General features: G+C 35.1%; 1 protein-coding gene across 7 annotated transcripts; it reads left to right on the top strand.

Annotated features, from left to right (window-relative positions):
* On the top strand, nucleotides 1–26,809 carry Pnisr (PNN interacting serine and arginine rich protein). 7 transcript variants are annotated; one of them, XM_074077884.1, is made up of 14 exons: nucleotides 1–134; nucleotides 9,658–9,724; nucleotides 10,670–10,841; nucleotides 11,576–11,693; nucleotides 13,118–13,306; nucleotides 14,694–14,917; nucleotides 16,491–16,662; nucleotides 17,795–17,985; nucleotides 20,040–20,177; nucleotides 21,329–21,428; nucleotides 22,147–22,200; nucleotides 23,311–23,481; nucleotides 24,233–25,310; nucleotides 25,550–26,809. In XM_074077884.1, exons 4-14 carry the CDS (start codon nucleotides 11,606–11,608, stop codon nucleotides 25,578–25,580), a joined length of 2,436 nt encoding a protein of 811 aa, XP_073933985.1. In that variant the 5' UTR covers nucleotides 1–134; nucleotides 9,658–9,724; nucleotides 10,670–10,841; nucleotides 11,576–11,605; the 3' UTR covers nucleotides 25,581–26,809. The 7 variants fall into 7 exon arrangements, with proteins under 7 accessions (XP_073933985.1, XP_020032953.2, XP_073933990.1 ...); XM_020177364.2 differs by having other exon boundaries at nucleotides 11,580–11,693; XM_074077889.1 differs by having other exon boundaries at nucleotides 10,670–10,786.
* Nucleotides 26,810–27,251: the final 442 nt, after the last annotated feature.

The following is a 27,251-nucleotide window of genomic DNA, read 5'->3' on the forward strand; positions in this document are numbered from 1 at the left end:
GTTATTACTATTCACTTCCGGTTGAGACCTGCCGGGCGCCATCTTGTCTTCTTCGTGAAGAACTAGAAGCATCGAAAGGGTTGGAGCGGTATTATAGGAACGGTGGCGATAGCGGTGTTCCGGAACGGGAGTGGGTAAGTGATGGAGCACAATTATACGTGGGGACGTGCCGGACTTTTACAGTACTCTTGTTTCTGTAACAAAGGTAGCATGGCTTAAAACAGGCTGCGTACGCTGCTTGGCGCGACCGCTGAACCTTCTCTTAAAGCAGCGGCGTCCGCGCGACTTGGTGAATCGGAGCGCTGCTCTCGGTGAAAAAGAAATGTTCTTATTAAAGAGAATTCCCGACCCGTCTAATTAGGAGGTTCTTCTCGGATGAGAATGATCTAATTGTTGGGCTCCTACCCGGCCGTTAAGCAGTGCGCGTGCGCAGTGAGAACTGGGGAGGGGTGGAGTGCAGGCCAGACCTGGAACTTAAGGCCCGGTGCAGCTCCCACGACGCAGGCGCGGCTGCGCGGGACCGCGACCTGCTACAAAACCTTCTACATCTTGGGTTCTCCTCCCTTTTAGGAAGTGAGGGATGCTATGTGTTTACCCACACAAAGGAAGCTAATAGCATCCAGTATTTCAGTTTTGTCCTCTGATGGGGGTAGTATCATCTATACAAATTGGGCACCGGACAGATTTTGATTGTGTTAAATTAACATTCTTATTCCTTCTGGCCCAAATAAACTAAGCTTGGAATTCCTCATTTGAGTTCACCAAGGCCTAAAGAGGAACATTCAAGATTTTACTTGATGGGATTGTTTTGTAAAAGTGTTGAGGGGCTATAGGAAGACTAATAGAAAACCAATTTTTTTGAGACGCTCTTGAGAGGCGCCATATTTTTATTTTCGCTGGGACTGGGGCTTGAGTTCCGGCCTTTTGCTTGTAAAACAGGCACTCTACTGCTTCAGCCGGACCTCAAGTCCATTTTGCTGTGGTTATTCATTTGGAGATGGGTTGTCAGGAACTGTTTGCCTGGGCTGGCCTCAACCTGGGTTCTCCCTAGTAGCTAGTATTACAGGTGTGAACCCTGGCACCTGGCTTTATATTTTTAAAAATTATTAATAAGCTTTATATTTTAGAACTTTTTTTTTCCTTACAGAGAAATTGAGCATATAGTGCACCCAGTTAGTATGGAACTCATTACAATTAATGGACCAATATTAGTAAATTAACTGATAGTTTATTTCTAATTCCTTTGTTTTTCCTGAAGTTCTTTTGCTGTGCAGGGTCCTGTCTAGGACACCACATTACATTTAGTTGTCACGTGCCCTTAGGCTCCTCTTGGCTGTGGCAGTTTCTCATGCTTTTCTTGTTTATGTATCCCAACTACCCCACCTCCCCCTTCATCCCTTGAAGTCCTAACCTCAGAATCTTAGACTATAAGACTATTTGGAGATAGAGTCTTTAAAGAGGTAAAATGAGGTCGTTTGGGTCAACCCTAATCCAGCATGACTGGTTCCTTAGAAGAAGAGTTTTGAACACAGAGGGAAGACTATCTGTAAACTAAGAAGAGAGGCCTCAGAATGAAATCAGACCTGCTGAAGCTTTGATTTTAGACTTCTAGCCTCTAGAATGAGGAAATAAATTTCTGTTGTTTAGCCACCTACTCTGTGGTATATAATTATGGCAGCCCTAACAAACTTATGTACAGTGACCTTCACATTTTTTGAGGAGTGTTGATCAGGTATATTGTAGGATCCTCTAGTAGAATTTGCCAAGTGGTTTTTAGGGATTTGGGAAAGATGATCACAAGTAAAGTTCCCTTTTCATTGCACTTTGTCAGGGCTACATATGATTAACGTTACTTTACACCTTGATACTGACTTTATTCTCTTGCCTAAGGTAACGTTTGTCAAGTTTTTCCTGTACCTCCATGTACTTTTTGGAAGGAAATGGCTTTGCATTACCTACTTTGAAGGACTGGAGAATTCTACCCCCCTTCATTAGGCTAGAGTTTCATGATTATTTGGAAATCTTGGTTGTAGATTTGTTTCTTTCCTCTCATTTGTTAACTTAAAATTCGATACTACTTTATTTTGTTGATCAAATTGTTTGTTTTGACAGTTGATCTTTTTTTCCTACTTTTATTTTTTTATTAGCATGTTATTGTTGACTGCATTGTGGTATTTACAAAAGTGGTTACAGTTTATCTTAGATTCACCTTATTTGTCTCTTGTTCCCCTTTTATCTGTCCCTGTGTTTTCTGCCCTAGTACTAGAATCTGCCATTTCTCTAAGCACCCCTAATTCTTTTTTATTGCAGAATGATATTAGAACCAAGTTCTAAGTGCTTAGATATGCTCATTGCTACTGGGTGTTTTAGGCCTTTTCTCTACATTTATCTTTTAATTACCAGTATTTTTGAGGTATTTATAACCAAACTACTCAATTGTCCAATTTTTTTCAGTACCATACCTCTTTTGAGCCACAAGCTACAAAATATTTTACTATATACTAAAATGCATGTGAATCAAGTAGCAAAAAATTTTTACCACATCCCAAATGATTATAAGATTTATCATTACCAGTGCCATTTTTACCTAGCCTGAATTGAACAAATGAATTCTTTCTGTCTTTGAAGTCAGTGACTTGGCAGGGGCAAAGAGGTTTACTATATATTTTGTGATTTAGCTTTGTGTTTGTTTGGTGTGAGAACTATTTCACAACATACTCATCTAAGGATATATGTGTTTCTAAATCTCTTTGATTTTGCATTTGATGTTTAAGGGCTTTATTTTATTAATACTTGCTTTTGAGACATGGTCTCAATATATAGTCTAGGCTGGCCTCTAACTCACTGTGTAGCCTAGGCTGACCTTAAACATGAGATCGTCCTGCTTCAGCCTCCCTAGTGAGGGAATTAAGATGTCCACCACTATGTCTGGCTTAATTTATTTTTTTAAGACAGTGTCTTCATATATAGTCCACACTGGCCTCAGTTTGCTAATGTAACCCTGACTGGCCTTGAATTCACAGTCATTCCATCTCTGCCTCCAGGGTGCTGAGAGTGGGTCACCAAGCCTAGCTGGAATCAATTTTTCTTTCTTTTTTTTTTTTGGTTGGGACTGGAGTTTGAACTCAAGGATTGTGCTTGCAAAGCAGGCACTCTGTGGCTTGAGGCACACTTCTGGTCCATTCTTTTGGTTATCTTGGAGATGGGGTCTCTTGAACCATTTGCCTGGGTTCAGGAACTTGATCCTCCTAATCTCAGCCTCTCATGTGGTTAGGATTACAAGTGAGCCACTGGCACCTGGCTCTGGAATCAATTTTTTTTTTTTTTTTCTTTCAGTGGGCATGGGGTTTGCACTCAGGGTTTTGCACTTGCAAAGTAGGTGCTCTACTGCTTGAGCCATACCTCCAGGTCTGGAGTCAATTTTTAATGTTATAAAATTACAGTATCAGTATTAAAATGCCATTTTCATGTTTGAATATTAATGTATTGACTGGATGACATTTTAATGAATAAAATATTTAACCACTTAATAGTGATAAGGCACTATGGAGAACTCATATAATTTTCTTTGCTCTTGAGAAAGTTCTATTTTGAGCCAAGACAAAAATATGAAAATCCAATGCATTTATTCTATAAGAACTATTGTATATCATGGAAATTTTCAAACAATACAAAAGTATAGTGGACACCCAATCTTTAACAGTTGCCAACATTTTCCAACTCATTATTATTATTATTTTTTCTTTTTTTGATGATGCTGGGGTTAGAACTCAGGCCCTCACATTTACTAGACAGGCATTCTACCACCAAAGCCACTCAGCTGGCCCTTTTTTGTGTTGGTTTTTTTTTGAGATAGGGTATTGTGAACTTTTGCATGGCTGGCTTCAAAATGCAGTCCTTCTGATTTCTGCCTCCTAAGTAGCTAGGATTACAGGTGTGAGCCACTGGTGTCCAGCTTCCAAATCATTATTAAACCAGTGCATCAATGTCCTTTTTTAATGGTATGAGGTTACAGCATTCATGAAACCACACGGGGCTGGAGGTGTAACTCAGTAGTAGTACTTGCTTAGGTTGCTTGAGACCATGGCTCTATCCTCAGCACCTCAAGAAAAAAATAAACTGCAGTGAATTTAAAAATACAGTTCTCCCTCCCTATCATTGTGTTCTATGTGTGTGTTTTCAACCAACTACAGATCAAAAATACTTGGAGAAAAATGCATCTACATTGAAAATACACAGATCTTTCTTGTCATTCTTTAAACAACACATCAACTGTTTACATATCATTTACATTGTATTAGGTATTCTAAGTAATCTAGATTATTTTATTTTATTTTGCAGTAGGGGAGCTTGACCCAGGACCTTGTGCTTGCTAGGGAGGTACTCCACCACTTGAACAATGCCCTTAGTCTGAGATGATTTAAAGTATAAGAGAGGATGTCTGTAACTTACATACAAATACTATGCCATTTTATATAAGGAACTCAGATTTGAGTATGCTGGATGATCCTGGAATCAATCACCCCAAAGAGGGAGAAACTGTGTATCTTTGATGGTGCACCTTCATATTCCTTCTGTTTTCTAAATTTTGCATTTGTTAATTTTGTTAGTAGTGAATTATGGTAAAATGGAGAGAGAAAGAATAGGGCCTCTAAATTCTTGACATGAAATCACTGCAGTCTTGCTATTTAGTTAAAAAAATAATGAACTCTTTATCAAGTGTTATACTAGGTTAAAATTTATTTAAAAGTTTATATTAAGTATTTGAATAATTCTAGTTTTCTTTAACCAAGTCTGCCTAATATCTGTTCATTTTCTACAAATTTTAGCGTAATTCTAAATTTAGTTGTCATGACCAGATGTTCCTCTTTTGAACTAGATTATCGAAATTTATTCTAAATCCTGTAAAAAATGAAAAACAAAGGTCAGGTGATTTGTTCCCATGTCTCATAGTAGATGACTTTCATGTAAGTTTTATTTTCTATACCAGTCCTTTTGGATTATGCCCATCAGCTTCCCTTGATGCCTTATATCTTTTAAAATCTACATATTTGTAAAGGTACACTCATGATAAAATGATACAGAAAATACAGAAGCATATAAAATTTAAAAATCAAAATTTCCTGATTGTTGTTTCTCCTTTCCCAAGCTTGCCAGTTTTAAGGGGTTTTATTATTTAGTAATTTTCTGTATGTAATTGTATGGTGAAAAAGAAAAGGCTGCAAGTGGCATTATTTCTCATGCTGTGTTCTTATATTTTTTTCCATTTAGTGATATAGTTGGTACATTTGTATACATGTCAGTACATAAAAATCTTCCTTATTAATTTTAATGGCTAGTAGAGGTCCATTATATGGTTCACTGTAATTTATTTAACTTATTTTCTTTTACATAAATTGCACTAAAAGTTCATGTTTATTGTTAGAAAAGTTGCTTAGACATTTTGGGGGGAGGGGTAGTAATGGGATTTGAATTCAAGGCCTGGCACTTTTGCTAAGCTGGTAGGTGTTCTACCACTTGAGCCACACCTCCAATACTGCTCAGGTTTTTAAAAATTATACTGTTAGTATACTTATTTGGGGCTTTACTTTCTGAAGTAGAATTGCTTAGCTAGAGGAATGAGTGTTTGTAATTTTGATGGAATCATCTGTTTTATACAATTTTAGAGTGATGATTTAAATCAAATACATTTGGGCACAGTAGATCTTTGGCATGAAAAGCAGTTGTATTAGAATGGGCATCATGACTGGAATTATGGCTTAAGTGGTAGAGTATCTGCTTTGCAAGCATGAAGCCCTGAGTTCAAATCCCAGTCCCACCAAAAAAAAAAAAAAGTAGAATGGGCATCAGAAGCCAGGTTAGTGGCACAGGAGGTGGAGTTCAGGAGATCCTATCTGACCAGGCATGGTGGTATGTCTGGCATCCCAGGTATAAGGGGATGCACGAAGGGGAAGATTGTGGTCCAGGATGGCCTAGATATTAAGCAAGAACCTATCCCAAAAATAACCAGAGCAAAAAAGACTCAAGTGATAGAGTACCTGCCTAGTAAGCACAAGGCCCAGTACCACCACCAAAAAAAAAAAAATGGGCCTCAGAAAAATAGTAATTTGTCTGACACATAGTAACTAGAAAATAATTTTTGTATGATCACTTCAGTGTTACAAATCCTGAGAGTGTTATTTACTGGACAAATTAGGTCCTATCTTAAAATTAAAACTTAATTGGAAACAGTCCTTTAAAAATGCTTTGAGGTAGAAGTCACCTATATACTGAACATGAGTCTTTTTATATTTTATAAAGAGTTTAAACAAATATATCAAACAATTGCTATTCAGTGGTTCTTAAAACAGCTGTGAGTCAAATTAAGGATACACTGTTCCACAATTTCCTTTTAGTTGGAATTCTTCATTGCAGCTGCCACTCAGTCTTTGTCATTTATCTGCTAGTTGATGTCTTCTGTTGAGTGGATTCCATCTGAAGAATAGATTCCAACAACAAGTTTCCAAAGAGTAAGGTGCTGTTGGCATGAACCTGATTCTGACCAGTTGGTCTTCTTCATATATCTCTTGAATCTCCATACTGCTCTGTTACTATTTTCAGTTCTCTTAAGGTCATGGGCTTTTCTGGGTCCCATATAGTTTGAATCAAATCACAAACCTCTAGTGCTTTCTGTACCCACTCTGTCCTCACATTGTGCTTTCCCTGTCAACTGTCCCAGCCAACCTAAGTGTGTTTCAGAAAGACTAACCTTTTAGAGTTCTGTCTCTACCTTCATTCAGTGATCATCCTTGGTTACCAAATCAAGTTCCTCAAACCCACATTTAATAAAAGCACTTTAATAACTCCTGATTTCTTGGCTGTTACTGTCACCTTCTTTGCTGTTTTTTTTTTTTTTTTTTTTAATTCTCTCCTCATAAGTTCACATCTTTTTCTGGTTTTCTGTTTTTTTTTTTTTTTCTGGTTTTCTCAGTTTAAATGTATCAAATACTGTATTTGAATAGCTTCAAAAACTTTTGGGAAGACAAGCTTTGGAAAACATAGCAATAGTTATATATAAGTAATTGGTTTAAACATGTAGAGAAATGGCTATCTTTTAAGCTTTTGAAAATATGCAAACAAAATGTCTTTGCATAGGAAAACTTTGGAAAAAAAATTTGAGATGGGTTGGGGCTTGCTAAATTGTCCAGACTGCTCTTGAACTTGAAGCCCTCCTACCTCAACCTCCCAATAGCTTGTATTACAGGCACAAGACACCACGCCTGGCTTTAAAACAATAACAAAAGTATCAGTCTATGATTTTGTGAGAAGTACGGTCAGGAAGACAAACTCAGACTGAAGAACTTTTCCAATGATAAAATGAAATCTGGGTGATTCTTGGATTGCTTCTGGAGAAGCAGTAGTTGTAAACTTGAATAGTACTACTAGAAGTGATACTAAGAAAGCCCTGGTGATGATATTAAGCATCACTAATTGGAGGTTTCTGTGCTAAGTTTTCATATGTTTCTCACAATAATCAATAATCCTATTTGGTGGACACTATTTCTTCCATTTTACAGGTGGGAAATTCAGGGATTAGAGAGTAATTTGACCATGTTTAGACGGGTATGGTAGACCTGATGAACCAGGGCTTGTGTTCTGAAGTCTAAGTAACAAGTGAAAACCAGAAGACTTAAAAGGAGAACTGAAAAAGGTTGTCCATGATAGCCATTAAATACGAATAAGAAAAAGAAACTTAATTTTTATTGGTTTCTGGAAAAATAAAATTAATTAATTTATTGGCTGTACTGGATTTTGAACTCGGGATCTCATTTTTGCTACACAGGTGCTCTACTACCTGAACCATGCCTCCATTCCTTGGAAAAGTATATTTATTGGAAATGATGGCTGTCATTATACATCATTTAATCATAAAAACTGGTTTTACTATTTGCAACTCCTGTAGGTATTATATAGAGCTAGTGAAAATGTCTACATTGTACAAATTTATAACTCTGGACAGAAAATCCCATGCATTGAACTCTGATAAGCTGTTAAAGCCTTGGAAAAGAGGGTAAAGCTATACTTAATTATTTATTTGTGTTTTCTATGCTGTGGTTTGAACTCAGGGCCTTGTGAGTGTTAGACACTGTACCACTTAACTCACATCCCCAGTCCCTGCTTTAGTTATTTTTCCAGATAGGGTCTCTCATTTTTGTTTGGGGACCTCAGTCCTCTTACCAATGCCTTCCATGTAGCTGAGATTGCAGTCGTGTACCACCATGCCTAGTTTACTGGTTAAGATGGGATCTTACTACTTTTTTGCTCAGACTGTCCCTGAACCTCAATCTTTATCTCTGCCTCCTGAGTAGCTGGGATTACAGGCTGAGCTACCTTACTTAAACCTAGGCCAGCTTTTTGGTTGTCATAAATACGTGTCAACAGCTTCCTTGTCATTAACTTTTAAACTTAGAAAGGAGGAGCTAGTGACCTCGGTTATTCATTTGTGTTTATTTAGTGCCTGCTATAAATAAGATAGTTTCCTGTACCTTATGGAATTTATATAAAAGGTTGAGTAAATTTGACTATCACTTTTAAGAATCTCTTGCTGTAATGGAAAGAAAACTAAACTATTTCAGGGATACACTGGTATCTCTTTGCTGATGATAATTTCTAAGCATAGAATTCATTTTATTACCGCCTTTTCCCCATTTTTTAAATTGTTGTGCTGGGTGGGGGTACATTGTGGCATTTACAAAAGTTCTTACAATGTATCAGATATATCATACTTGAATTTACCCTCTCCACCATTCTTTATTCCTCCCTCCCTTCATTCCTGGAATAGTTTCAACAGGTCTTACTTTTCCATTTACATATGTGTGTACATAGTATTTGCACTGTATTCACCCTCCTACACCCTTTCCCCACTTTCTTCTCCCTCCCACTGGTACCAACCCTCCCAGGCTCCCAGGCAGGACCTGTTCTGTTTTGTTCTCTTCTTCTCCAATTTTGTAATACATTTTTGCTTGTTTTAGATAGCTACACAGGGAGTTTCCTTTTGGCATTTCCATGTTTATATGTATGATAGCCCAATTATTACCTCTTAAGTTAATACAAAATGGGTGAATCTTTTCCACTTTCTTCTTTTTTTTCTTTTTTTTTTGGTGGCACTGGGTTTGAACTCGGGGTTTTGCACTTGCAGAATAGGTGCTCTGCACCTATCTCCAGTCTTCCTTCCTTCCTTCCTTCCTTCCTCCCTCCCTCCCTCCCTCCATCTCTCTCTCAGTGTCAGGGGTCAAACCCAGGGTCTTGTTCATCCTAGGCAAGTATTCTACCTCTGAACTACATCCCCAATCCTAAAATCTTCTCAAATGTTTGTTCCTTTTTTTTTTCCCCTCATTTTCTAAGTTATATGATACTGTTTTGCATATGAATAAGTTCAAGTAAATAGAAGATATTTTGAAAATTTAAAGATGTTAAAAGCTTTGACTTTTCATTTCCAATGTGTCTTTCTTCCTTCACTTAGTAATGGAGATAAATTCCCCATTACAAAATTAGGAGAAAGTCTTCCTTAAAGATCCAAATTAATTTGGAGATGATCACACTTCCATATTGTATGACCAGAATTTATTTTTATTGTAATCATCATAATCTGTGAGTAAACACATTTTTTTCCCGTAGGACATAGATATTCTTCCTGCTGTGCTGTTATGCTGTAGTCCAAATCAGCTGAAGTTTTAAACAAAAGGTAAGCCTCTAAGATCAGTTAAAATAGCAGTTGGTATTTTCTTCTTGGTGTTTCTGTTTATTTATTCATGTATTTATTAACTTTAATCGAAATTAATGTAATTGAAGTTACTTTTCAAGGGCTCTGTTGACTAATTTAGCTTTTTGGTTTTTTTTTTTTTTTTTTTTTTTTGGCTGTGTGTATATTTGAACTCAGGGCCTTGAGATTGCTAAGCAGGAACTCTGCCACTTGAGTCATGTCCCCCATCCTTTTTGCTTTAATTCTTTTGCATAGTTTCTTGTGTTTTCGCCTGGGCCAGCCTGTACCCCATCCTCCTCTTTACTTCTCCCTCGTAGCTGGGATGACAGGTGCTCATCACCACACCCAGTTTTATTGGTTGAGATGGGGGTCTCAATAACTTTTTGCCCACGGTGGAGCTCAAACCACAGTCCTCCCCATCTCTTCCTCTTTAGTTTTAAAAGACTTTCAAGTTATAGTTGAGAAACAGGAGAGAGAAAGAAGGGGGAGAGAAAAAAACCCAAAACATTGAAGAAAGTTTAGAAAAAGAAGTATTGTTGTATTAGCTTGTAACTAATGAAACCCAATTCTGGTTACTGCCCTCAGTTGTAGTGCTGTGTAGTGCTTATTTTGCCAAATTCTATTAACACCATTGTAATAGACTTAAGATTAGTATTAACTAGAGGACAAGTACATTTGACTCATAAGTAAAGCAAGACAACACAAAAATACACCTTACAGTGTTCTTCAACTGAGAAATCAAGATCTGCCACTGATAGAATTATTTAACATTCTGAGAATACTGCCAAGACTGGAATGGCAAACTCTTAATAAAAGTTTGAATTGTAATAGCCAGCTGTCCCATTAGAGTTGCTGTCTTAACTTTCTTATCAAGTTTTCTTTTTTGTGTCTTTGTAATACTAAGGCTTGCTTTTGTTTTGTTTTTAGGATAAGGAAAGGAACAATCTAGAAGGAAGATTTATTTCAGTAGACATTTATTAAATACCTGCTGTATGTTAAGCCTTGGGATACAGAAATAAAGAAGAAACATACTGTGCTTACCATGTATGTCATTGATTCTTGAACAGGGTTGTATATCCATGTTGGATAAAGTACAAAGGTATTAGACTTGTAGGAATTTTAAATTTTATTTGAAAAGTTCTCAGACATATTTATAGGAAGAAAGCCTATGTGATGATTTCCTCTCCTTCCAAGCCTATTTCTTAGATTTAGTAGTCACAAACCAAGTACCTTTTCCGCTTCTGCTTCATGCTATTTATGTATTAAGAAACAGGTCTTGGGGGAGTGTCTTACTTTTGAGCTTTGCTTGATTGCTTCTTCGGATATCCTTTATCTTGATCATTTATCACCTGTAATTTCATTACACTGGAAGCTCAGTTGGATTCACTTAAAACGCTTTCGGTGAGAAAATTCGTAGTGATTCTGGGAACATAATAATGTTCCTTAATAGACAATAATAGATAATAATGTATCTTAATAGACTGTTCATAATCTATTGGGGGAGCTATTTTGGCAACCTTTGAACTTTTGATTTCTCATTAACTTTTCTTTTCCTGAATCAATTACTTGGCAGTATGGTAGTTTTTAAATTCTGTTTTATCTTCTGCATTTATTGGCTATAATTATTTATAAGAACTTTTCTTCATCAGCTAGAGCTATTTGATTACCTTTTTAAAGAAGTCTTGGTTGCAGGGAGAGTAAATCACTTTTTATAATCTTAAAAATAAATTAGATTTCTAGAGATTTATATTGAGGATATATATAGAGAAATATAGAGATGTAAATCTGTGTTTCTCTGTGTCTATCTCTTTCTCTGTATTTAATTTGTCGAAGATAGAAAACCAATATATTTTCAAAGAAAGGATGTGGGATCAAGGAGGACAACCTTGGCAGCAGTGGCCCCTGAACCAACAACAATGGATGCAGTCATTTCAGCACCAACAGGATCCAAGTAAGGGAAAAACTGAATTTGGACTGGGTTGGGGAAGTGGATACTTGGAGATAGATAGGAGGTAAGATGATAGAATTGGGATTGGTTTATTGAATCACTTAACGGTCAGAAGTAATCTTATAAATAGCCTTGCCATATAGTGAGAAATGCTTTTTTGTTTGACTTTCTCAGAAGATAGAAAGCTTTAAGAAGATTGTATATATTTAATCTGATTTAGTCTTATTTGTCTAAAGAAAAAGTATTAATAGAACATACTTCTTATTCTGAATCTTACAATTAAATTCTCTTCAACCATGGCATGGTATATCATTTTAAGATTTCTCTTCAGTATGGAATATTTCAAGCATATACAAAGCTAAGAAAGAAGAGTATAAGGAGCCGCCATTTATTTTTTAAATTTTATAGTTGTTTAACTATAACCAATTTTGTTTCATCCATATGACCACTTTAATTTTGATACAATTTTTTTTTTTTTTTTGAGTCAGGGTCTTACTATGTAGCCCAGGCTGGCCTTAAACTCACAGTGCCTCTGCCTACATCTCCCAAGTGCTGAGATTACTGGCATGTACCATCGCTCCTGGAGCACTGTTTCTCATATTTTAATAGCTATATAACATTCTTTTGTAGGACTGTACTGTACTGTAACAAACCCACATTTTGGATATTTGAATATTTATAGCTTTTCTCTTTTCAAATAGCATAAACTTGTATACATATCATTCACTTGTTCTTAGTAAAAGAGCTAGGTTTGCTAGATTACAGATTTTTATATATATATATATATTTATTTATTTATTTATTTATTTTGTTGGTACTGGGGTTTGAACTCAAGGCCTTGTGCTTAACTAGGCAAGTGCTCTTACCACTTCAGCCATGCCCCCCAACCCTCTTTTGTTTTTAGATATTTTTCAGATAGGGTCTTGAGCTTTTGCTCTGGCTGGCTTTGGACTGCAATCCTCCTAGCTTTGCCTCTTACATAAGCTGCAATTATAGGCATATGCCACCATGCTTGGCTTGTTTATTGAAATGGGGTCTTAATAACTTTTTGCCAGGGCTGACCTCAAACCGCCATCCTCCTGATCTCCACCTCCCAAGTCACTGGGATTACAGGCATGTGGTTTAAAAAGGGGAGGCTGACTTTTAAAACTCAGTTAGCTAAGATATAGGATAGATTCCCTATGACTTAGTATTAGAGATTAAGAGGTGTATGTGCGTGTGCATGTGTGTGTGCCTTTTCTGAAACTCTTAAGTAGTTTATGGTCTAGCCTGGATATGGATTGTTTTCTTTGCATCCTTTCAGACAAAAAATTCTGTAATATTTAAAGTCTGTAGTAAAGAATAACTGAGATGATTATTTTACATGGAGGCACTAGTATTGTAATTCCTACATTGTGAATGCTGAATTATACGTTAATTTATGTTAGGCCAGATTGACTGGGCTGCATTGGCTCAAGCTTGGATTGCCCAAAGAGAAGCTTCAGGACAACAAAGCATCGTAGAACAACCACCAGGAATGATGCCAAATGGACAGGATATGTCTACAATAGAATCTGGTCCAAACAATCATGGGAATTTTCAAGGGGATTCGAACTTTAACAGAATGTGGCAACCAGGTTTGTTTATGTTTTCCAAAATTTAGGACTTTTTAAAATGTCATGAGGATTAATAGTACATTGTTCAATTTGCTTAGTTTTATGACTTCTTGGAGTTGATGCTCCTTAAAGAATAGGCAGTCTCGATTTGACCTTGATGTTTTGTGGTTAAAATTGTTCTGTTCTCAGTCTGCTAGCATTGTGGCACTCAGTTTGATTTTTTTCTTGGTTCTTCATTCCTAGGCTGACAGGGGCTGGGAACACACTGGAAACCTCACTTGGCATCTAGGGAAGAGAGCATTCTTTGTCTCTCTGTTGCAACCTCTGGCCTTTTCAGAAGCAGCACTGGCAGAGTAATACATGTCTAGCTTCTAATCCAAGAAAAATTGTGTCACTATGTGACAAATAAGTCTGTCAAATATACTCTGCCCCTACCATGCACCCACCTTTTTCTTCCCTTTTTTTCAGATAGTGATGATCTTCCATAAGCTTTTGTTTGTTTTATTTTTTGTTTGTTTGTTTTGACTTCACAGTATGATTCAGATTCCTTGGTGCTAATTCAGTTTTCCATGGTTGTGTTACTATTTTTAATAATCGAAACCATTTATAGAAGAATTTAATATTTGGGTATGCCAATGGTGAATTCACATCTTCCTTTTGTTATTATTTATTGTTTCTCATATTACTGTAAGAATAGAAAACACAAAATGGAATTCCCTAATATTCTGAAAAGAATAGCAATTCTAACCTATCAAAGATTCTAATCTTTGATACTGTGAAGTGACTTATTTCTTTCTTCTTGAAAGCCAAATTTCCCCAAGTTTGAAAATGTTTTAGTTCCTAAGTTCAAGTTTATAAATGACTCACTCTGGCATCGTCTCTTCTCCCACCTCCCCCTCCCCCAATGGTGTACTTTACTGGCTTTCTTTATGACCCTGGGGAAGTTCTTTACCTGTGTGTGCCTCCCTTTTCCCTCCTGAAATTGGCAAATATAATATTTGTTTTCTCCCTACCTCACAGGGATGTTGTGAGGATAAATGTGTTCATGGAAGAAAGAAATTATATAGAATTTTAAGTTACTGTTTTTATCGTGTTATTCAACAGAAATAGAAAAATTCAACAAAAAAGTTGCTTTGGATTTTGTTTTATTCATTGATTTTGAGCGTTTAGTCTCCATTTGTTTAGGCTATGAATTAGAGTGGTATTAACTCATTCGAATTATTTATGAGATAGTTTAGTTCATTGCTTTTTTTTTTTAACATATACAAAAAGAATTTTACCAAGAAGCCATAAGTTGTTTTTTTAAATCTTTCTTTACTGAAAAATGTAGTTTTCTTGAGATCTGAAAAATTTGTGTTGATTTTGCTATAACCCCTGTTGAATATTTTTATACCTAAATCCTAAATAGAATGGGGAATGCATCAGCAACCCCCACACCCCCCTCCAGATCAACCATGGATGCCGCCAACACCAGGCCCAATGGACATTGTTCCTCCTTCTGAAGACAGCAACAGTCAGGACAGTGGGGAATTTGCCCCTGACAACAGGCATATATTTAACCAGAACAATCACAACTTTGGTGGACCACCCGATAATTTTGCAGTGGGGCCAGTGAACCAGTTTGACTATCAGGTGAAAGATACTTTACTGCTTTAATATCATAGATGTGCACGTAATCCATTCTTTGGAAGTGTCTCATCAAAAATACCTAAGATATGTGTTTTACTTTTCATAGTTGTACAGATAAGCAGTGTCTCTGAAAAATTACCAATTTTTTAAGTTTTAAAGTTATTTAATTTTTTTATTTCCTGAAAGTTTCTTTGTTAAGAAAATGGTACAAAGGATCGTTAGGGGAAGATTGGATAAAATGAAAATTGTGTAAGTGCGATAGCTAAAGATGCCTTGTTTTCTAATTTCAAGGTGATATATCTAAATGATAAATAAAGTTTAGAAAATGCACAATAGTTGAATGCATTATTTGTCAGTAATAATTACGGTTAAGACATGAACAAAATACATAAACATTGACCTTCTTTCTAACTATATATAATTCCTTCGATGTAGAATTTTGGCCTGTTTTTCCAAAAAGAGGTTTATTTTGTTTTGTTTTTTTTAATTTTCCCATTCTGACATGACATGTTCATTCCTAGGGACATAGAACTCTATGAGGAAGAGTATTAATTGTGTGGCCTTTATTCTCTTTATCTTCTCTGCTAAGGTGTATCCTTAAATTAAAACAGTAGATGTCATTATGAAATAATAGTATTGCAATTGTTACTTTGTAAACTGAATTGTCATAATTTAAAATTTTGAGAAAATATATATTTAACCACTTAATTCTAAGATGGGTTTGACAATATATTCACCTTGAAAGAGTCATCCTTCAGTGAATATATGTTCACTTAGTTCTTGTGTAGTCACACTTTATGCCAGTTTTTGTTTTGCTTTTGAAGAAATGTGGCAGGGAGCTGCTTCTTGCCCTAGTTTTTCTTGATGGATCCCATGTTAAGAAAACAAACCTCAATTGGCAGTTGCCTAAAAACCTCTGAAAATATCAAAATTGTTAAAAAAAAAAAAAAGTAATAATTGCTGTAGTAATTCAGTAACTGTCTTTGATTATAAATAAAAATATCCTGCAAAGTTATAGAAACAACTTAAGTTTATTGGAAATAGGCAGTTGAAATTGACAAAAAAATAATTTCCTGTATTTTTGAGTTAAAAATAAGCCAGGCATGGTGGGGCTTGCCTATAATCCCAGCTCTTGGAATATAGTCAGGAGGATCAAGAGTTTGAGGTCAAGCTGGCCTGGACTACATAGTGAGACCTTTTGTCATAAAACAAAAAGAAAAAAAGTGAAATTGAAACATATTTAATGTCTTGGTGGTGGTAGGTTTTATAAATAGATTCTGAAGAAATGTATATATGTATATATATATACACACACATACACGCTCTTCTTGATAGTAATGTATCAGCTGGCTTTTAAAGGATCTTTGCATTTACAAAGGCAGAATATCTTCATGCTTCTTAAGAACAAGTGAGTTTAGGTTCTTGGGATTATAGAAATGTCAGTGGACATTAGAACCTTGGAATTCTTGGATTTGCTTCACACATGGATTTCTACTGTCCCAGTTCATAACAAGCGTGTGTCCCACAGAGTATATTGTACTAAATTGAAGAAAAATAAAATGCAATACTCTTTCAGCATGGGGCTGCTTTTGGTCCACCGCAAGGTGGATTTCATCCTCCTTATTGGCAACCAGGACCTCCAGGACCCCCCGCACCTCCCCAGAATCGACGAGAAAGGCCATCATCATTCAGGGATCGACAACGTTCACCTATTGCACTGCCTGTGAAGCAAGAGCCTCCACAAATTGGTAGCTATTTAACTAAATTTGTAGAACCACAATTGGCACGATGCCTCTTTCACTATATAAAGTATGTTTTGTTAAATTATTCCTGTAGCCCTCTAAAAGAGTAGAAATAATGGTACTAAAAATACCCAGTTTTGTCATCATAAACCTAGAATTACACAAAGATACACTGATCAAAAACATTATATGTTTTGAATAATTTTCTTTAAATCCTTTATCTTCAACTGTAGATTTGTGATGAAATGTAAATTTTTGATGACCATAGCATCTTCATATTTTCTTCAATGTTGACATTTTGGTACTTATGCCGCCAATGAATAGTTCCCTTTTTTAAAACCTAGGTATTCTGTCTTGGGTCTCTTTCTAGTCTCAGTTTGTGAGATAAACTGCTGCCAGATTAGTTTTCCTTTGATTATTTCACTTTCTATGAGTATTCTTGTGCTTTTGTTTGAGTTGCTGTTTTCATATTTTGGAGGCAATTTAGTATCTAAGAATTTGGCTCTGAATTATCCCACTTCACAATATACTGACTTTTTAACCTTGGGCATATTGCTTTATCTCTTTGAGCTTCAGTTTCTGCACCTACAATAAAGATCAAATACAGTGATCTCTAGGGTTTTGTATGTATTAAACAAGGTGACAGTTTAATATGTTTTTATTGTTCCCTGGCAAATTGTAAGCATTGTTTCATGCTTACATTTGATTATGTTACATTGATCACGTTCCTTGCTGCTATTAAAAGTATTAAAAGGGTTGTTTTTTTTTTAAAGCACAGCATTAATAGATTTTGTTTCTGTTTTTTTTTTTTTTCTTTTTCTTGGTGGGCACTGGTATTTGAGTGCAGGACCTGCGTAAGAACACTGGTAGGCAGATACTCTTATCATTGACCCACTCAGCCATTTTTTGTTATGGGTTTTTTTGAGATAGGGAACTATTTGCCGGGGCTGGGTTTGAACCCGGAGCTTCCTGATTTGTGTCTCCTGAGTGATTAGGATTCCAACTGTGAGCTACAGGCACCTAACTTTGATCCTGTTTTTACTCACAAAGTTTGTAGACAATCAGGAGTAAGGAACTCATTTGTTTATTACGGTTTTGACTTAGTTGACTTGTAAATATTTTTTCCTGTGTGAAACAGATGCAGTAAAACGCAGAACTCTTCCAGCTTGGATTCGTGAAGGTCTTGAAAAAATGGAACGGGAAAAGCAGAAGAAATTAGAGAAAGAAAGAATGGAACAACAGCGTTCACAGTTGTCCAAAAAAGAAAAGAAAGCCACAGAAGATGCCGAAGGAGGAGATGGCCCTCGTTTACCTCAGAGAAGTAAATTTGTAAGTAGAATCCCCTCACCTGAAACTGTGATCATCTGTCTTCTGAGATCATTTGCAGTAAATATACTGGGAGCTTATGGGGGTTTCGTGGTTTTGCTTTGGCGGGGTGGAGGTGAGATGGGTCGTGTTAGGTAGCCCAGCAATTGCTGGCCTTGAATTGATAGTCCTTCTCCCTCAGCCCCCAAGTTCTGGAGTTATAGTCCTACACTACCATGCCTGATGAAATACATATTTTATGTATGTGTTACTGAGAGTAGAAGAAGGAAGGGGGCCAATGAATTTGCAAAATATTTTATTCCAAAGATACATTATTTTGAATAGGTCTTTTGTTTGTAGACTAATCTGTAATTGTTTGTTATGGTGTAGCTGACTCCCTAGTGGTGGATTTAGTTAAAGAAAACGATGTTAAATGGCAATAGAAAAATAAACCTGCCTTTCTGTGAATATTTCAATATATGGTTTTACTTAATGATATAATAATTTTCATTGTTTTTGACACAAGCACTGAAAGTAGCAGTGTTTTAATTCTTTAAATTTTCATTCATCAATTAGACGACATGAAAGATGTAGGAATTTTTCTATTCCTCAGTAACATGCTTCTAGCTGGTATGACAGTCACATCACTGGCTAGTGTACACCTCAGGAAATGGGTCGTCCTCTTAAGGCCATTTTCTGCTTCAGAAATAAGACAAGTAGAGCAGTATAACTAGATTTTTATTAGATAATGGTCATGTTTCAATGTTGTCATAAATTTATTTATCTTGAAAGACTCATGCCAAAGCTATGTTTTGTTCTGGATGTTAGGAAAATAAGAAACAACAGAAAAAGAGTAATATTAAAGTTTATCTTTTCTTAAAGAAAGAAAGAAATCTTTTCATGAAACAATAGTTCTCCAGATTTTTGGTTTTTTTTGAAGTATCAAAAAAATTGTTTGGAGATTGTTCTCCCAATGCCTTCAGACTTGTGTTACATATATTTGTCCCCTGGTTCAAATAGTCTTCCCATGGTAGTATTTAGGTGATCATTTCTTAGGATATTTCAGAGTGACTGTGGTAAGAAAGGGGTTTTTAAGGTATGGTATCTGGCTACTAAAACCATACAAAGACAGAGACAAACTGTTGGCATTTCCTTAGTCTAAAGTAGGTCTAATTTCTTACCCATCTGTCCATTATGTTAGCCCCTCCCCACACCAAAAACAAAAAGGGCACATTTCTCTAAGTTTCAGGACAAGCTGACATCTTGGAACTGACTAGAGATTTTTCATATTAAGTCATATGACTTCAGGTAAATAGCTTAAGTATATAGCTGTAAACGTTATATTGAATAATATGACTCTGGTCCATATTTCTGAAATTCTACAAACTGTTCATTTCAGGGCCATCATATATAAGGGATATTCAACAGATGTGTCTCTGAACATGTTTTTCTGATTGTTTACAAAGTAAGATAAAAATTGATTAAGCTGGATGTGGTTGTTGATGCCTGTCATCCTAGTTATTTGGGAGCCAGGTATTGAGAGGATTGTGGTTCAAGGCCAGCCTGGGCAAATCTCACAAATAACCAAAGCAAAAAGGACTGGGGGACACATGGCTCAAGTGGTAGAGCAGAACCTGCCTAGTAAGTGTAAGACACTGAGTTCAAATACTGGTACTCCCCCCCCAAAAAAAAATGGAGAGCAAAAGAAATTGAAAAAATAATTGATTTTCATAGACTTCTTGTGACCTTACATTTCTTCCCATGTTATACTTTTAAATTGCCAAATGAAATCTGTAGTACAGAAATGCAATGTAGAGTCAGGTGTGGCAGGCATATGCCTATGATCCAAGCACTTGGAAGGCTGAGGCAGGAGGATCTTGACTTTGAGGTGAACCTGGACTACATAGTGAGACCTTGTCTCACTTGCTTTAATAAAGCACTTGCTTTTGCATCCATGAAGCCTTGGTTCAGTCCCCAGCACCGAAAAAGAAAAAAAAAATGTAAAAGCAATTATACCTTTTTATTTCTGTTTCATCAATTATATAACTATAAATCTGAGTTATATACTATGTTTGTAGGATAGTGATGAGGAAGATGAAGATGCTGAAAACATTGAGGCTGCAAGCAGTGGAAAAGTCACCAGAAGTCCATCTCCAGTTACTCAAGAAGAACATAGTGAGCCAGAGATGACTGAAGAAGAGAAAGAGTATCAGATGGTAAAATATTTTTTACCATGTACAAGAATTTCTTTTGCTTGTAATTTTAACTGTGATAATAAACTATGTAAAACATTTAAACTGAGAACTTTGAAACAATTATGATGTATTTATTGCATAGATTTGCTAGATATACCATGTTAACAAAATTCAGATAATATTCCTAGTACCTCACCCACTCTACACAATCCAGATAATATTTACAATATAAAATCATAGCCTGTGAAGTAGTTATTAAGCCTATTTCTTAATACCAATATTATAAATGTTATTTTGCTATGTGAGACCCAAGGGAACTTTTTTTTTTAAATAGAATACTGAGAAATATTGAAAGAATTCAAGGAAGAATTAGTTTTATACGTACTGGGACTTGAACATAGTTAAACATATTTCTTCATTGTAAGAATTCGTAAAGCCTGTATTATCTGTAGAGTGTATTGCCACTTTGTGAGATTGTGAATATGCCTCATTTCCCATATTGAAAGACCAGTGATCCTTTGAATGCATTTAGGAGGTGCTAATTCATTGTACTCTTATTTTAATAAGATGTGTAATCAGCAGCACAGAGAGGCTAAGGGACAGGCTAAGAGCTTACCTTTCAGATAGTTGTTGGAGCCAAACCAGGGCTAGTATCCAGCTCTTCAAATTCTCTCTCTGTTACATTATGTTAACTTTTACTTAACATTATTGCTATAGTTTGAGTTTATTTCAAAAGGACTTTATCTGGCACAATGAAATAACAAAATCCTTCTTATTTTTCTTGTTTATTTCCCCCCTCAGATTTTTAACTTAACCTGGAGAAGTTACTTAAGAAATTAGCATTGTAATGCTTACCAATATCATTAAATGAAAAGATACTGATTTTTAACTTGAAAAACTTGCAGAAATTTTTATTAATAGAATTTTTTACTTTTTATCTATAAAATAAAGAGTTCTGTGTCTCTGTAGACAAATTTGTAGGGTTTTTATGATACCTATAATTTTGAATTTTTTCAGGTTTTAGTACATAATTTTCAAAATAGTCATAGTAATGGCTGGTCTGATCTCAAAATGTTTTATTAAAATGGCTTTGCACTTTTTTTTTTAATAAGCTATTAGTAGTCATAATGATTAAATTAGAAAATATTACTATATAAAATATTCTTCCTTAGATGTTGCTGACAAAAATGCTTCTGACTGAGATTCTGCTGGATGTCACAGATGAAGAAATTTATTATGTAGCCAAAGATGCACACCGGAAAGCAACGAAAGGTATATTGTGGGTGTTTTGGTTTTGTTTTTATGGGGTATTTTGGCTTCATTGAATATTTTGGACTTTTTTGTTGTCCTCTGGATTACTATCAGATACCAAATATTCTCTTCTTGCATGATTTAACTCTTTGAGAAAGATTAGATTTGTAGACACCAGATACAAATATTTTTGTTTGATCTGACATACCCGAGCACAAAGTAGCAATTACACTGTTGTACTGTAGAATGCATTTTGGGAAATTCCTAGTGTTCAATTTATTTCACCTGATTTTTTTTTTTTTTTTTTTTTTTTTATAGATACCATGGTATTTGTGTATGACTTACAATACAGGTTAATTTGACAGTGAATTTAAATTATAAACCATCAGAATTTTCAGTTTTATCAATTCTAATAGAAGCAAGTGATTTCCACCCTTCCCCGTGATTTTAGTAGCACTTGAAAAAAACATACTGAAAACAAAAATTATGTGTCATGTCTCAGAAATAGAAATACAGTCAACATTTTTTCCTCTTTCTGAACCAATTTCAGCTTACCCAGAATTATAATTTCAAAGCCAGACGTGCTACTGGTTTAAAATGAATGTTATGTTTTTAATGTTTCTTCTCTCCCCAAAAAGCAGCAATAGTAGTAGATTTAACAATACCGTAGACTGTCATGACTATGAAATCGTGGCTATTTGTGTTAACATGTTGTTCCTGTTGTTGATGTGATACAAAGCTCCTGCAAAACAGCTGGCACAGTCCAGTGCACTGGCTTCCCTCACTGGACTCGGTAAGTGTTCTCCTTATTTGTGAGAGGGCCTAAAGGGAAAAATCACACTTACCTTGTCTCTCTACATGTTCTGTTTTGAAACTGAACTATTCCTACTCAGTTTATAAAACCTAAGCCTCAGGATATCTGTCTTTTAAGAGGTTTTATCTATTTTTTTGACTAAAGCATTCACAGTAGAACAATTACAAATGTGGTGGACAGTTCATAATTTATTGGGGCAAGTTAAATGGAGGATTTTCTCATTAATTGCTCCAATATGTATATTTCATATATATGTATTTGTACTTAATAGATTTTATAATTTAGCATTGATAGTCTCTAAACTCACTCAGAATTAATTGCATACATACCTTAGGAATTTACCTATCTATCCACTAATGCTTTTCATGATTTATATGAATTGTGTGCAGTAAATCAAGTGTTAACATAGAGGAAAAGGGCTTATTTTATCATAGTATAATGGTAGTAATGTGTTCATAATTTGCTATTTGCATGATATATTATCAAGGCTCCAAAGCTTGAATTTGCCTTTTCCACATCTCCTTTTCAAATTAGTTTGTGTGAAGAAGAAGACAAACGGGTAGAACAAAATGCCCATTTGGTTTTGTTATGTTTACTGTTTAGATTGCTTCTGGGTGGGGAGTTAGTTCATACCATTTCTACATTAGTGAGAATTATAATATTCTAAGATTTTTTTAGGGAAAAATTGCTGAGCATCCTACCTTAGATTCAAAACTATGAACAATAAAAGAATTAATTTTAGAAATATTTTCAGGGTCTCAAATTTTATTAAGGTAGTAGAATTGGTTAAGCATTAGTGAGTCTTTTATTGCCCTGTTAAATGGTTATTATATCTGGCATTATTATGATTCCTTAATGATGTGAAATATGTTAAATATCTAGAAAAAATAAGATACTATATAACCATTGCCTGAGGATTCTGTGAGCTCCTTAAACATTTGAATTTATGCTTCTCCCCACCCCGAATAAGCATATTCTTCCCAGGAAAAAGCAATGAAAAAAACAAATGAGCTTTCTTCTCGGACCTTAAGAAGTTTTTAGTGGCTAATATAATTTTTTCATATGATAGACTGAGCTTTATGCACACAGGTGGACTAGGTGGTTATGGATCAGGAGATAGTGAAGATGAGAGGAGCGACAGAGGCTCTGAGTCATCTGACACTGATGATGAAGAATTACGGCACCGAATCCGGCAAAAACAGGAAGCTTTTTGGAGAAAAGAAAAAGAACAGCAGCTGTTACATGATAAACAGATGGAAGGTATATCTTTTAGATTTATGTAGTTTATTTTGTATGTAATTCTTTTAATTTTAAATAAAACTAAAAATATCAGAGGGTAGAATTTGAGGGTAGATTTTAAATAATATGTGATACAACTGTAACTAGGAAATCTATTTAGCTTATTTTTATGTCTTGTTTAAATTGCTGAAGTGAAAACAAAAACTTTTGAAATGAGGAGCCAGGTGCAAGGCCCTGAGTTTAAACCCCAGTACCACCAAATTAAAAAATATATGTATTTTTCATGAGAATGATTTAAGGTTTTACATGATAATACTAGAATAAATGAAAGAGAACATTTGCTTTAAGCTTCCTTTTTGAAGAATCTTGTTTGGACACATTCAAAAGTGATTATTAAAAGCTAACAGTTAAAATTTTCTAGGAATCACTTACCTCTAAACTGTGTAATTATACAAAAGGAAAACTTATTCCTTCATAAGTACCTTTGAAGATTTTACATGAAAAAAGAAAAAAAGGCAGGTTGTGTCAGTATTTTTTAAATTGATTATATATATTAAAATGATAATATTTTAGATATGTTGGGGTTATAAAATATTGAAAGTAATTCAACCTGTTTCTTTTTACCTTTTTAATGTGGTTACTAGAAAGCTTTGCATATGGTTGAACCCACTTCTGTTAAACTGTGCAACTTTACTGTTGTGGACTGGTAACTTCAAGTTTGGTGGTATGGGAGTTTTTCATTTCACATTCTTTTTGTCTTTCTCTGTTTCAGAAGAAAAACAGCAAACAGAAAGGGTTACAAAAGAGATGAATGAATTTATCCACAAAGAGCAAAATAGCTTATCGCTACTAGAAGCAAGAGAAGCAGACGGTGATATGGTTAATGAAAAGAAAAGAACTTCAAATGAAACTACATCAGTTTTAGAACCCAAAAAAGAGCATAAAGAAAAAGAGAAACAAAGAAGTAGATCAGGAAGTTCTAGTAGTGGAAGTTCCAGTAGCAATAGCAGAACTAGTAGTAGTAGTAGTACCGCCTCTAGCTCTTCATACAGCTCTAGCTCAGGTAGTAGTCCTACTTCTTCTCGGTCTTCTTCTCCTAAAAGGAAAAAGAGACATAGTAGGAGTAGATCTCCAACAATTAAAGCTAGACGTAGCAGAAGTAGAAGCTACTCTCGGAGAATTAAAATAGAGAGCAATAGGGCTAGGGTAAAAATTAGAGACAGGAGGAGATCTAATAGAAGTAGTGTTGAAAGAGAAAGACGAAGAAATCGGAGTCCTTCCCGAGAGAGACGTAGAAGTAGAAGTCGCTCAAGGGATAGACGAACCAATCGTTCCAGTCGCAGTAGGAGTCGAGATAGGCGTAAAATTGAGGATCAACGTGGAAATCTTAGTGGGAGCAGTCATAAGCATAAAGGTGAGGCTAAAGAACAAGAGAGGAAAAAGGAGAGGAGTCGAAGTGTAGATAGGAAAAAGAAAGACAAAGAAAGGGAGCGTGAACAGGATAAAAGAAAAGAGAAACAAAAAAGGGAAGAAAAAGATTTTAAGTTTAGTAGTCAGGATGATAGGTTAAAAAGGAAACGAGAAAGTGAAAGAACATTCTCTAGAAGTGGTTCTATATCTGTTAAAATCATAAGACATGATTCTAGACAGGATAGTAAGAAGAGTACTACCAAAGATAGTAAAAAGCATTCAGGCTCTGATTCTAGTGGAAGGAGCAGTTCTGAATCTCCAGGAAGTAGCAAAGAAAAGAAGGCTAAGAAGCCTAAACATAGTCGATCGCGATCCATGGAGAAATCTCAAAGGTCTGGTAAGAAGGCAAGCCGCAAACACAAGTCTAAGTCCCGATCAAGGTAGTATACTTTTTAAAGTATTTTGTCTGATTTTTAAAAAAAAAAATTGACTGAATTTATTCAAAGTTGAAAGTGTCCTTTCTCTCTCTCTCTTTAATAAACTCAGTTTGGTACTTGATAAATGATCATAGTTTTAAATAATGTTAGAAATCCTAATAATAGTATTTATTTAAAATTGAAGAACTTTAGTTTAAAATACATTTTTATTTTTAAATTTTGTCTTTTCCCTTTTTTTTCAGATCAACAACCCCTCCCCGTCGTAAGCGCTGAGGAATGATGTGGCAAGAATGCCATGATGTTGTTTAAAAATTCCATGAGTTTAAAGGGCTTGTCTCATTATAGAGGCACATTGTGGCTGTGTAGGTGAAACCAGAATCTTTTTTTTTTTTTTTTAATCTGTAAATAGGTGTACTTTTTCCAAATGCTGCTCCAAGTTACTTAATAGGATTTCTTTGTATTACATTTTTTCAAAAAATAGTGCATAATAAGACTATAAACATGCCATTCTCTTTCAGCTGTAATGTTCTTAAAATTACTCTTGAATGTACTGTGATGTCAATAAAGCTCTTTAGTTCATTTTTGTTAAACTCTTGCACCTTAATTTTATGATTTTAATCTAAGGAACGTACTTTTATAAAATGGCAGCTGGAATTTTGTATAACAGGTTTTAAAGGTACTTCTTCCCACCTTCCCCAAAGAAAATGGTTTAACTTAATAGTTTGTCAAAGTTTGTATATTGTACCCATGGACTTGTCAAATTCTAACTTTCAGAGTGTGGAAGAGGGCCAGAAAACGACCTTTACTTTTCATTTGAAAGCATTTGACCAGCTTTCTAAACTTTTCTTCTTGTTAGGGGGATTTTCAAGTAATATATTCTCTGTGTGTATAAAATATGGTTCACTCCTGTAAAATGAAATTGCTGGAATCAATCAAGCCAGTGCACCACTAGAGTTATTTGTAATGAACAGTTGTGTTTGACACTTAATAATCAAGTCTGGAACTATGTTTTACAGTCACCACTTCTCTTTAAACATGTTGGGGTTACTATAGAAATAGTACTTACAACTCAGCATATTTATTTATATTTTTAAAGTATAATGTGACCTCAGCTCAGTTTAGAAATACTGTATTATGCAGGTTTCTGTCAACTGCATAGCATTAAAATGGTCTGATTTTGTCAGTTTCCAAAAATTATGGTCAGTGGCTGGTCTTGTTTAAGGCAGTCATAACTTAAGAGTGGAATGAGGCTCTCAAGAATTTTAACTTAAGTGCTCAACTGCTTTCAGGGTCCATTTTTTATGATTATGCACTTATGCAGTGATAGATGAATCTTTGAAAACAAATGCTTTTAAATTTTAATTTAAAAAGAAAAAGCAAGTGCAGGACACAGAAAAGTTTTAAAGTATGCCTTCTTACAAGCAATAGTTAATTTTAAAAATAATGCCAGATTTTTGCCAAGATCAGTGTTTTCTCAAAATAAAGATTAAAATAGATTTGTATGGTGTGCTCTTGTACCTCTACTAGGTTCTTAAATAATTTTGAGCAGTTATGCATTTATCTAAAGGATATAAATCAACTGTGAATAAATGCATGTTTACCAAAATGGCTGTTTACAGTGCATTTAGTTCTGATGTTTATAAAGTTGACATTTCACAGAATAACTTTAAAATAGTTTGGAATTCTATATAGTTTAGTCATCAGTAACATCTGGAGACAGGAAAATGTGCAATATTTTTATGTAGGTAAGCTAACAGTGTACCTAATTGAATTACCTGATTAATTTGTAAGTTGTATAACATTTTCATATCTTGAAATGTTTTTAGATCAATCTTCAAGTGAATTATTTTCAAAATAAAATTCTACAGAAAAAATCTGGCTATGATATAAACATTTTTGGACAAGATAGGAGCTAGAGCTGAAAAAAATTTAAGTTATATTTGT

This window comes from Castor canadensis, chromosome 1 (assembly GCF_047511655.1).
Source record: "Castor canadensis chromosome 1, mCasCan1.hap1v2, whole genome shotgun sequence".
NCBI classification, from domain to species: Eukaryota; Metazoa; Chordata; class Mammalia; order Rodentia; family Castoridae; genus Castor; species Castor canadensis.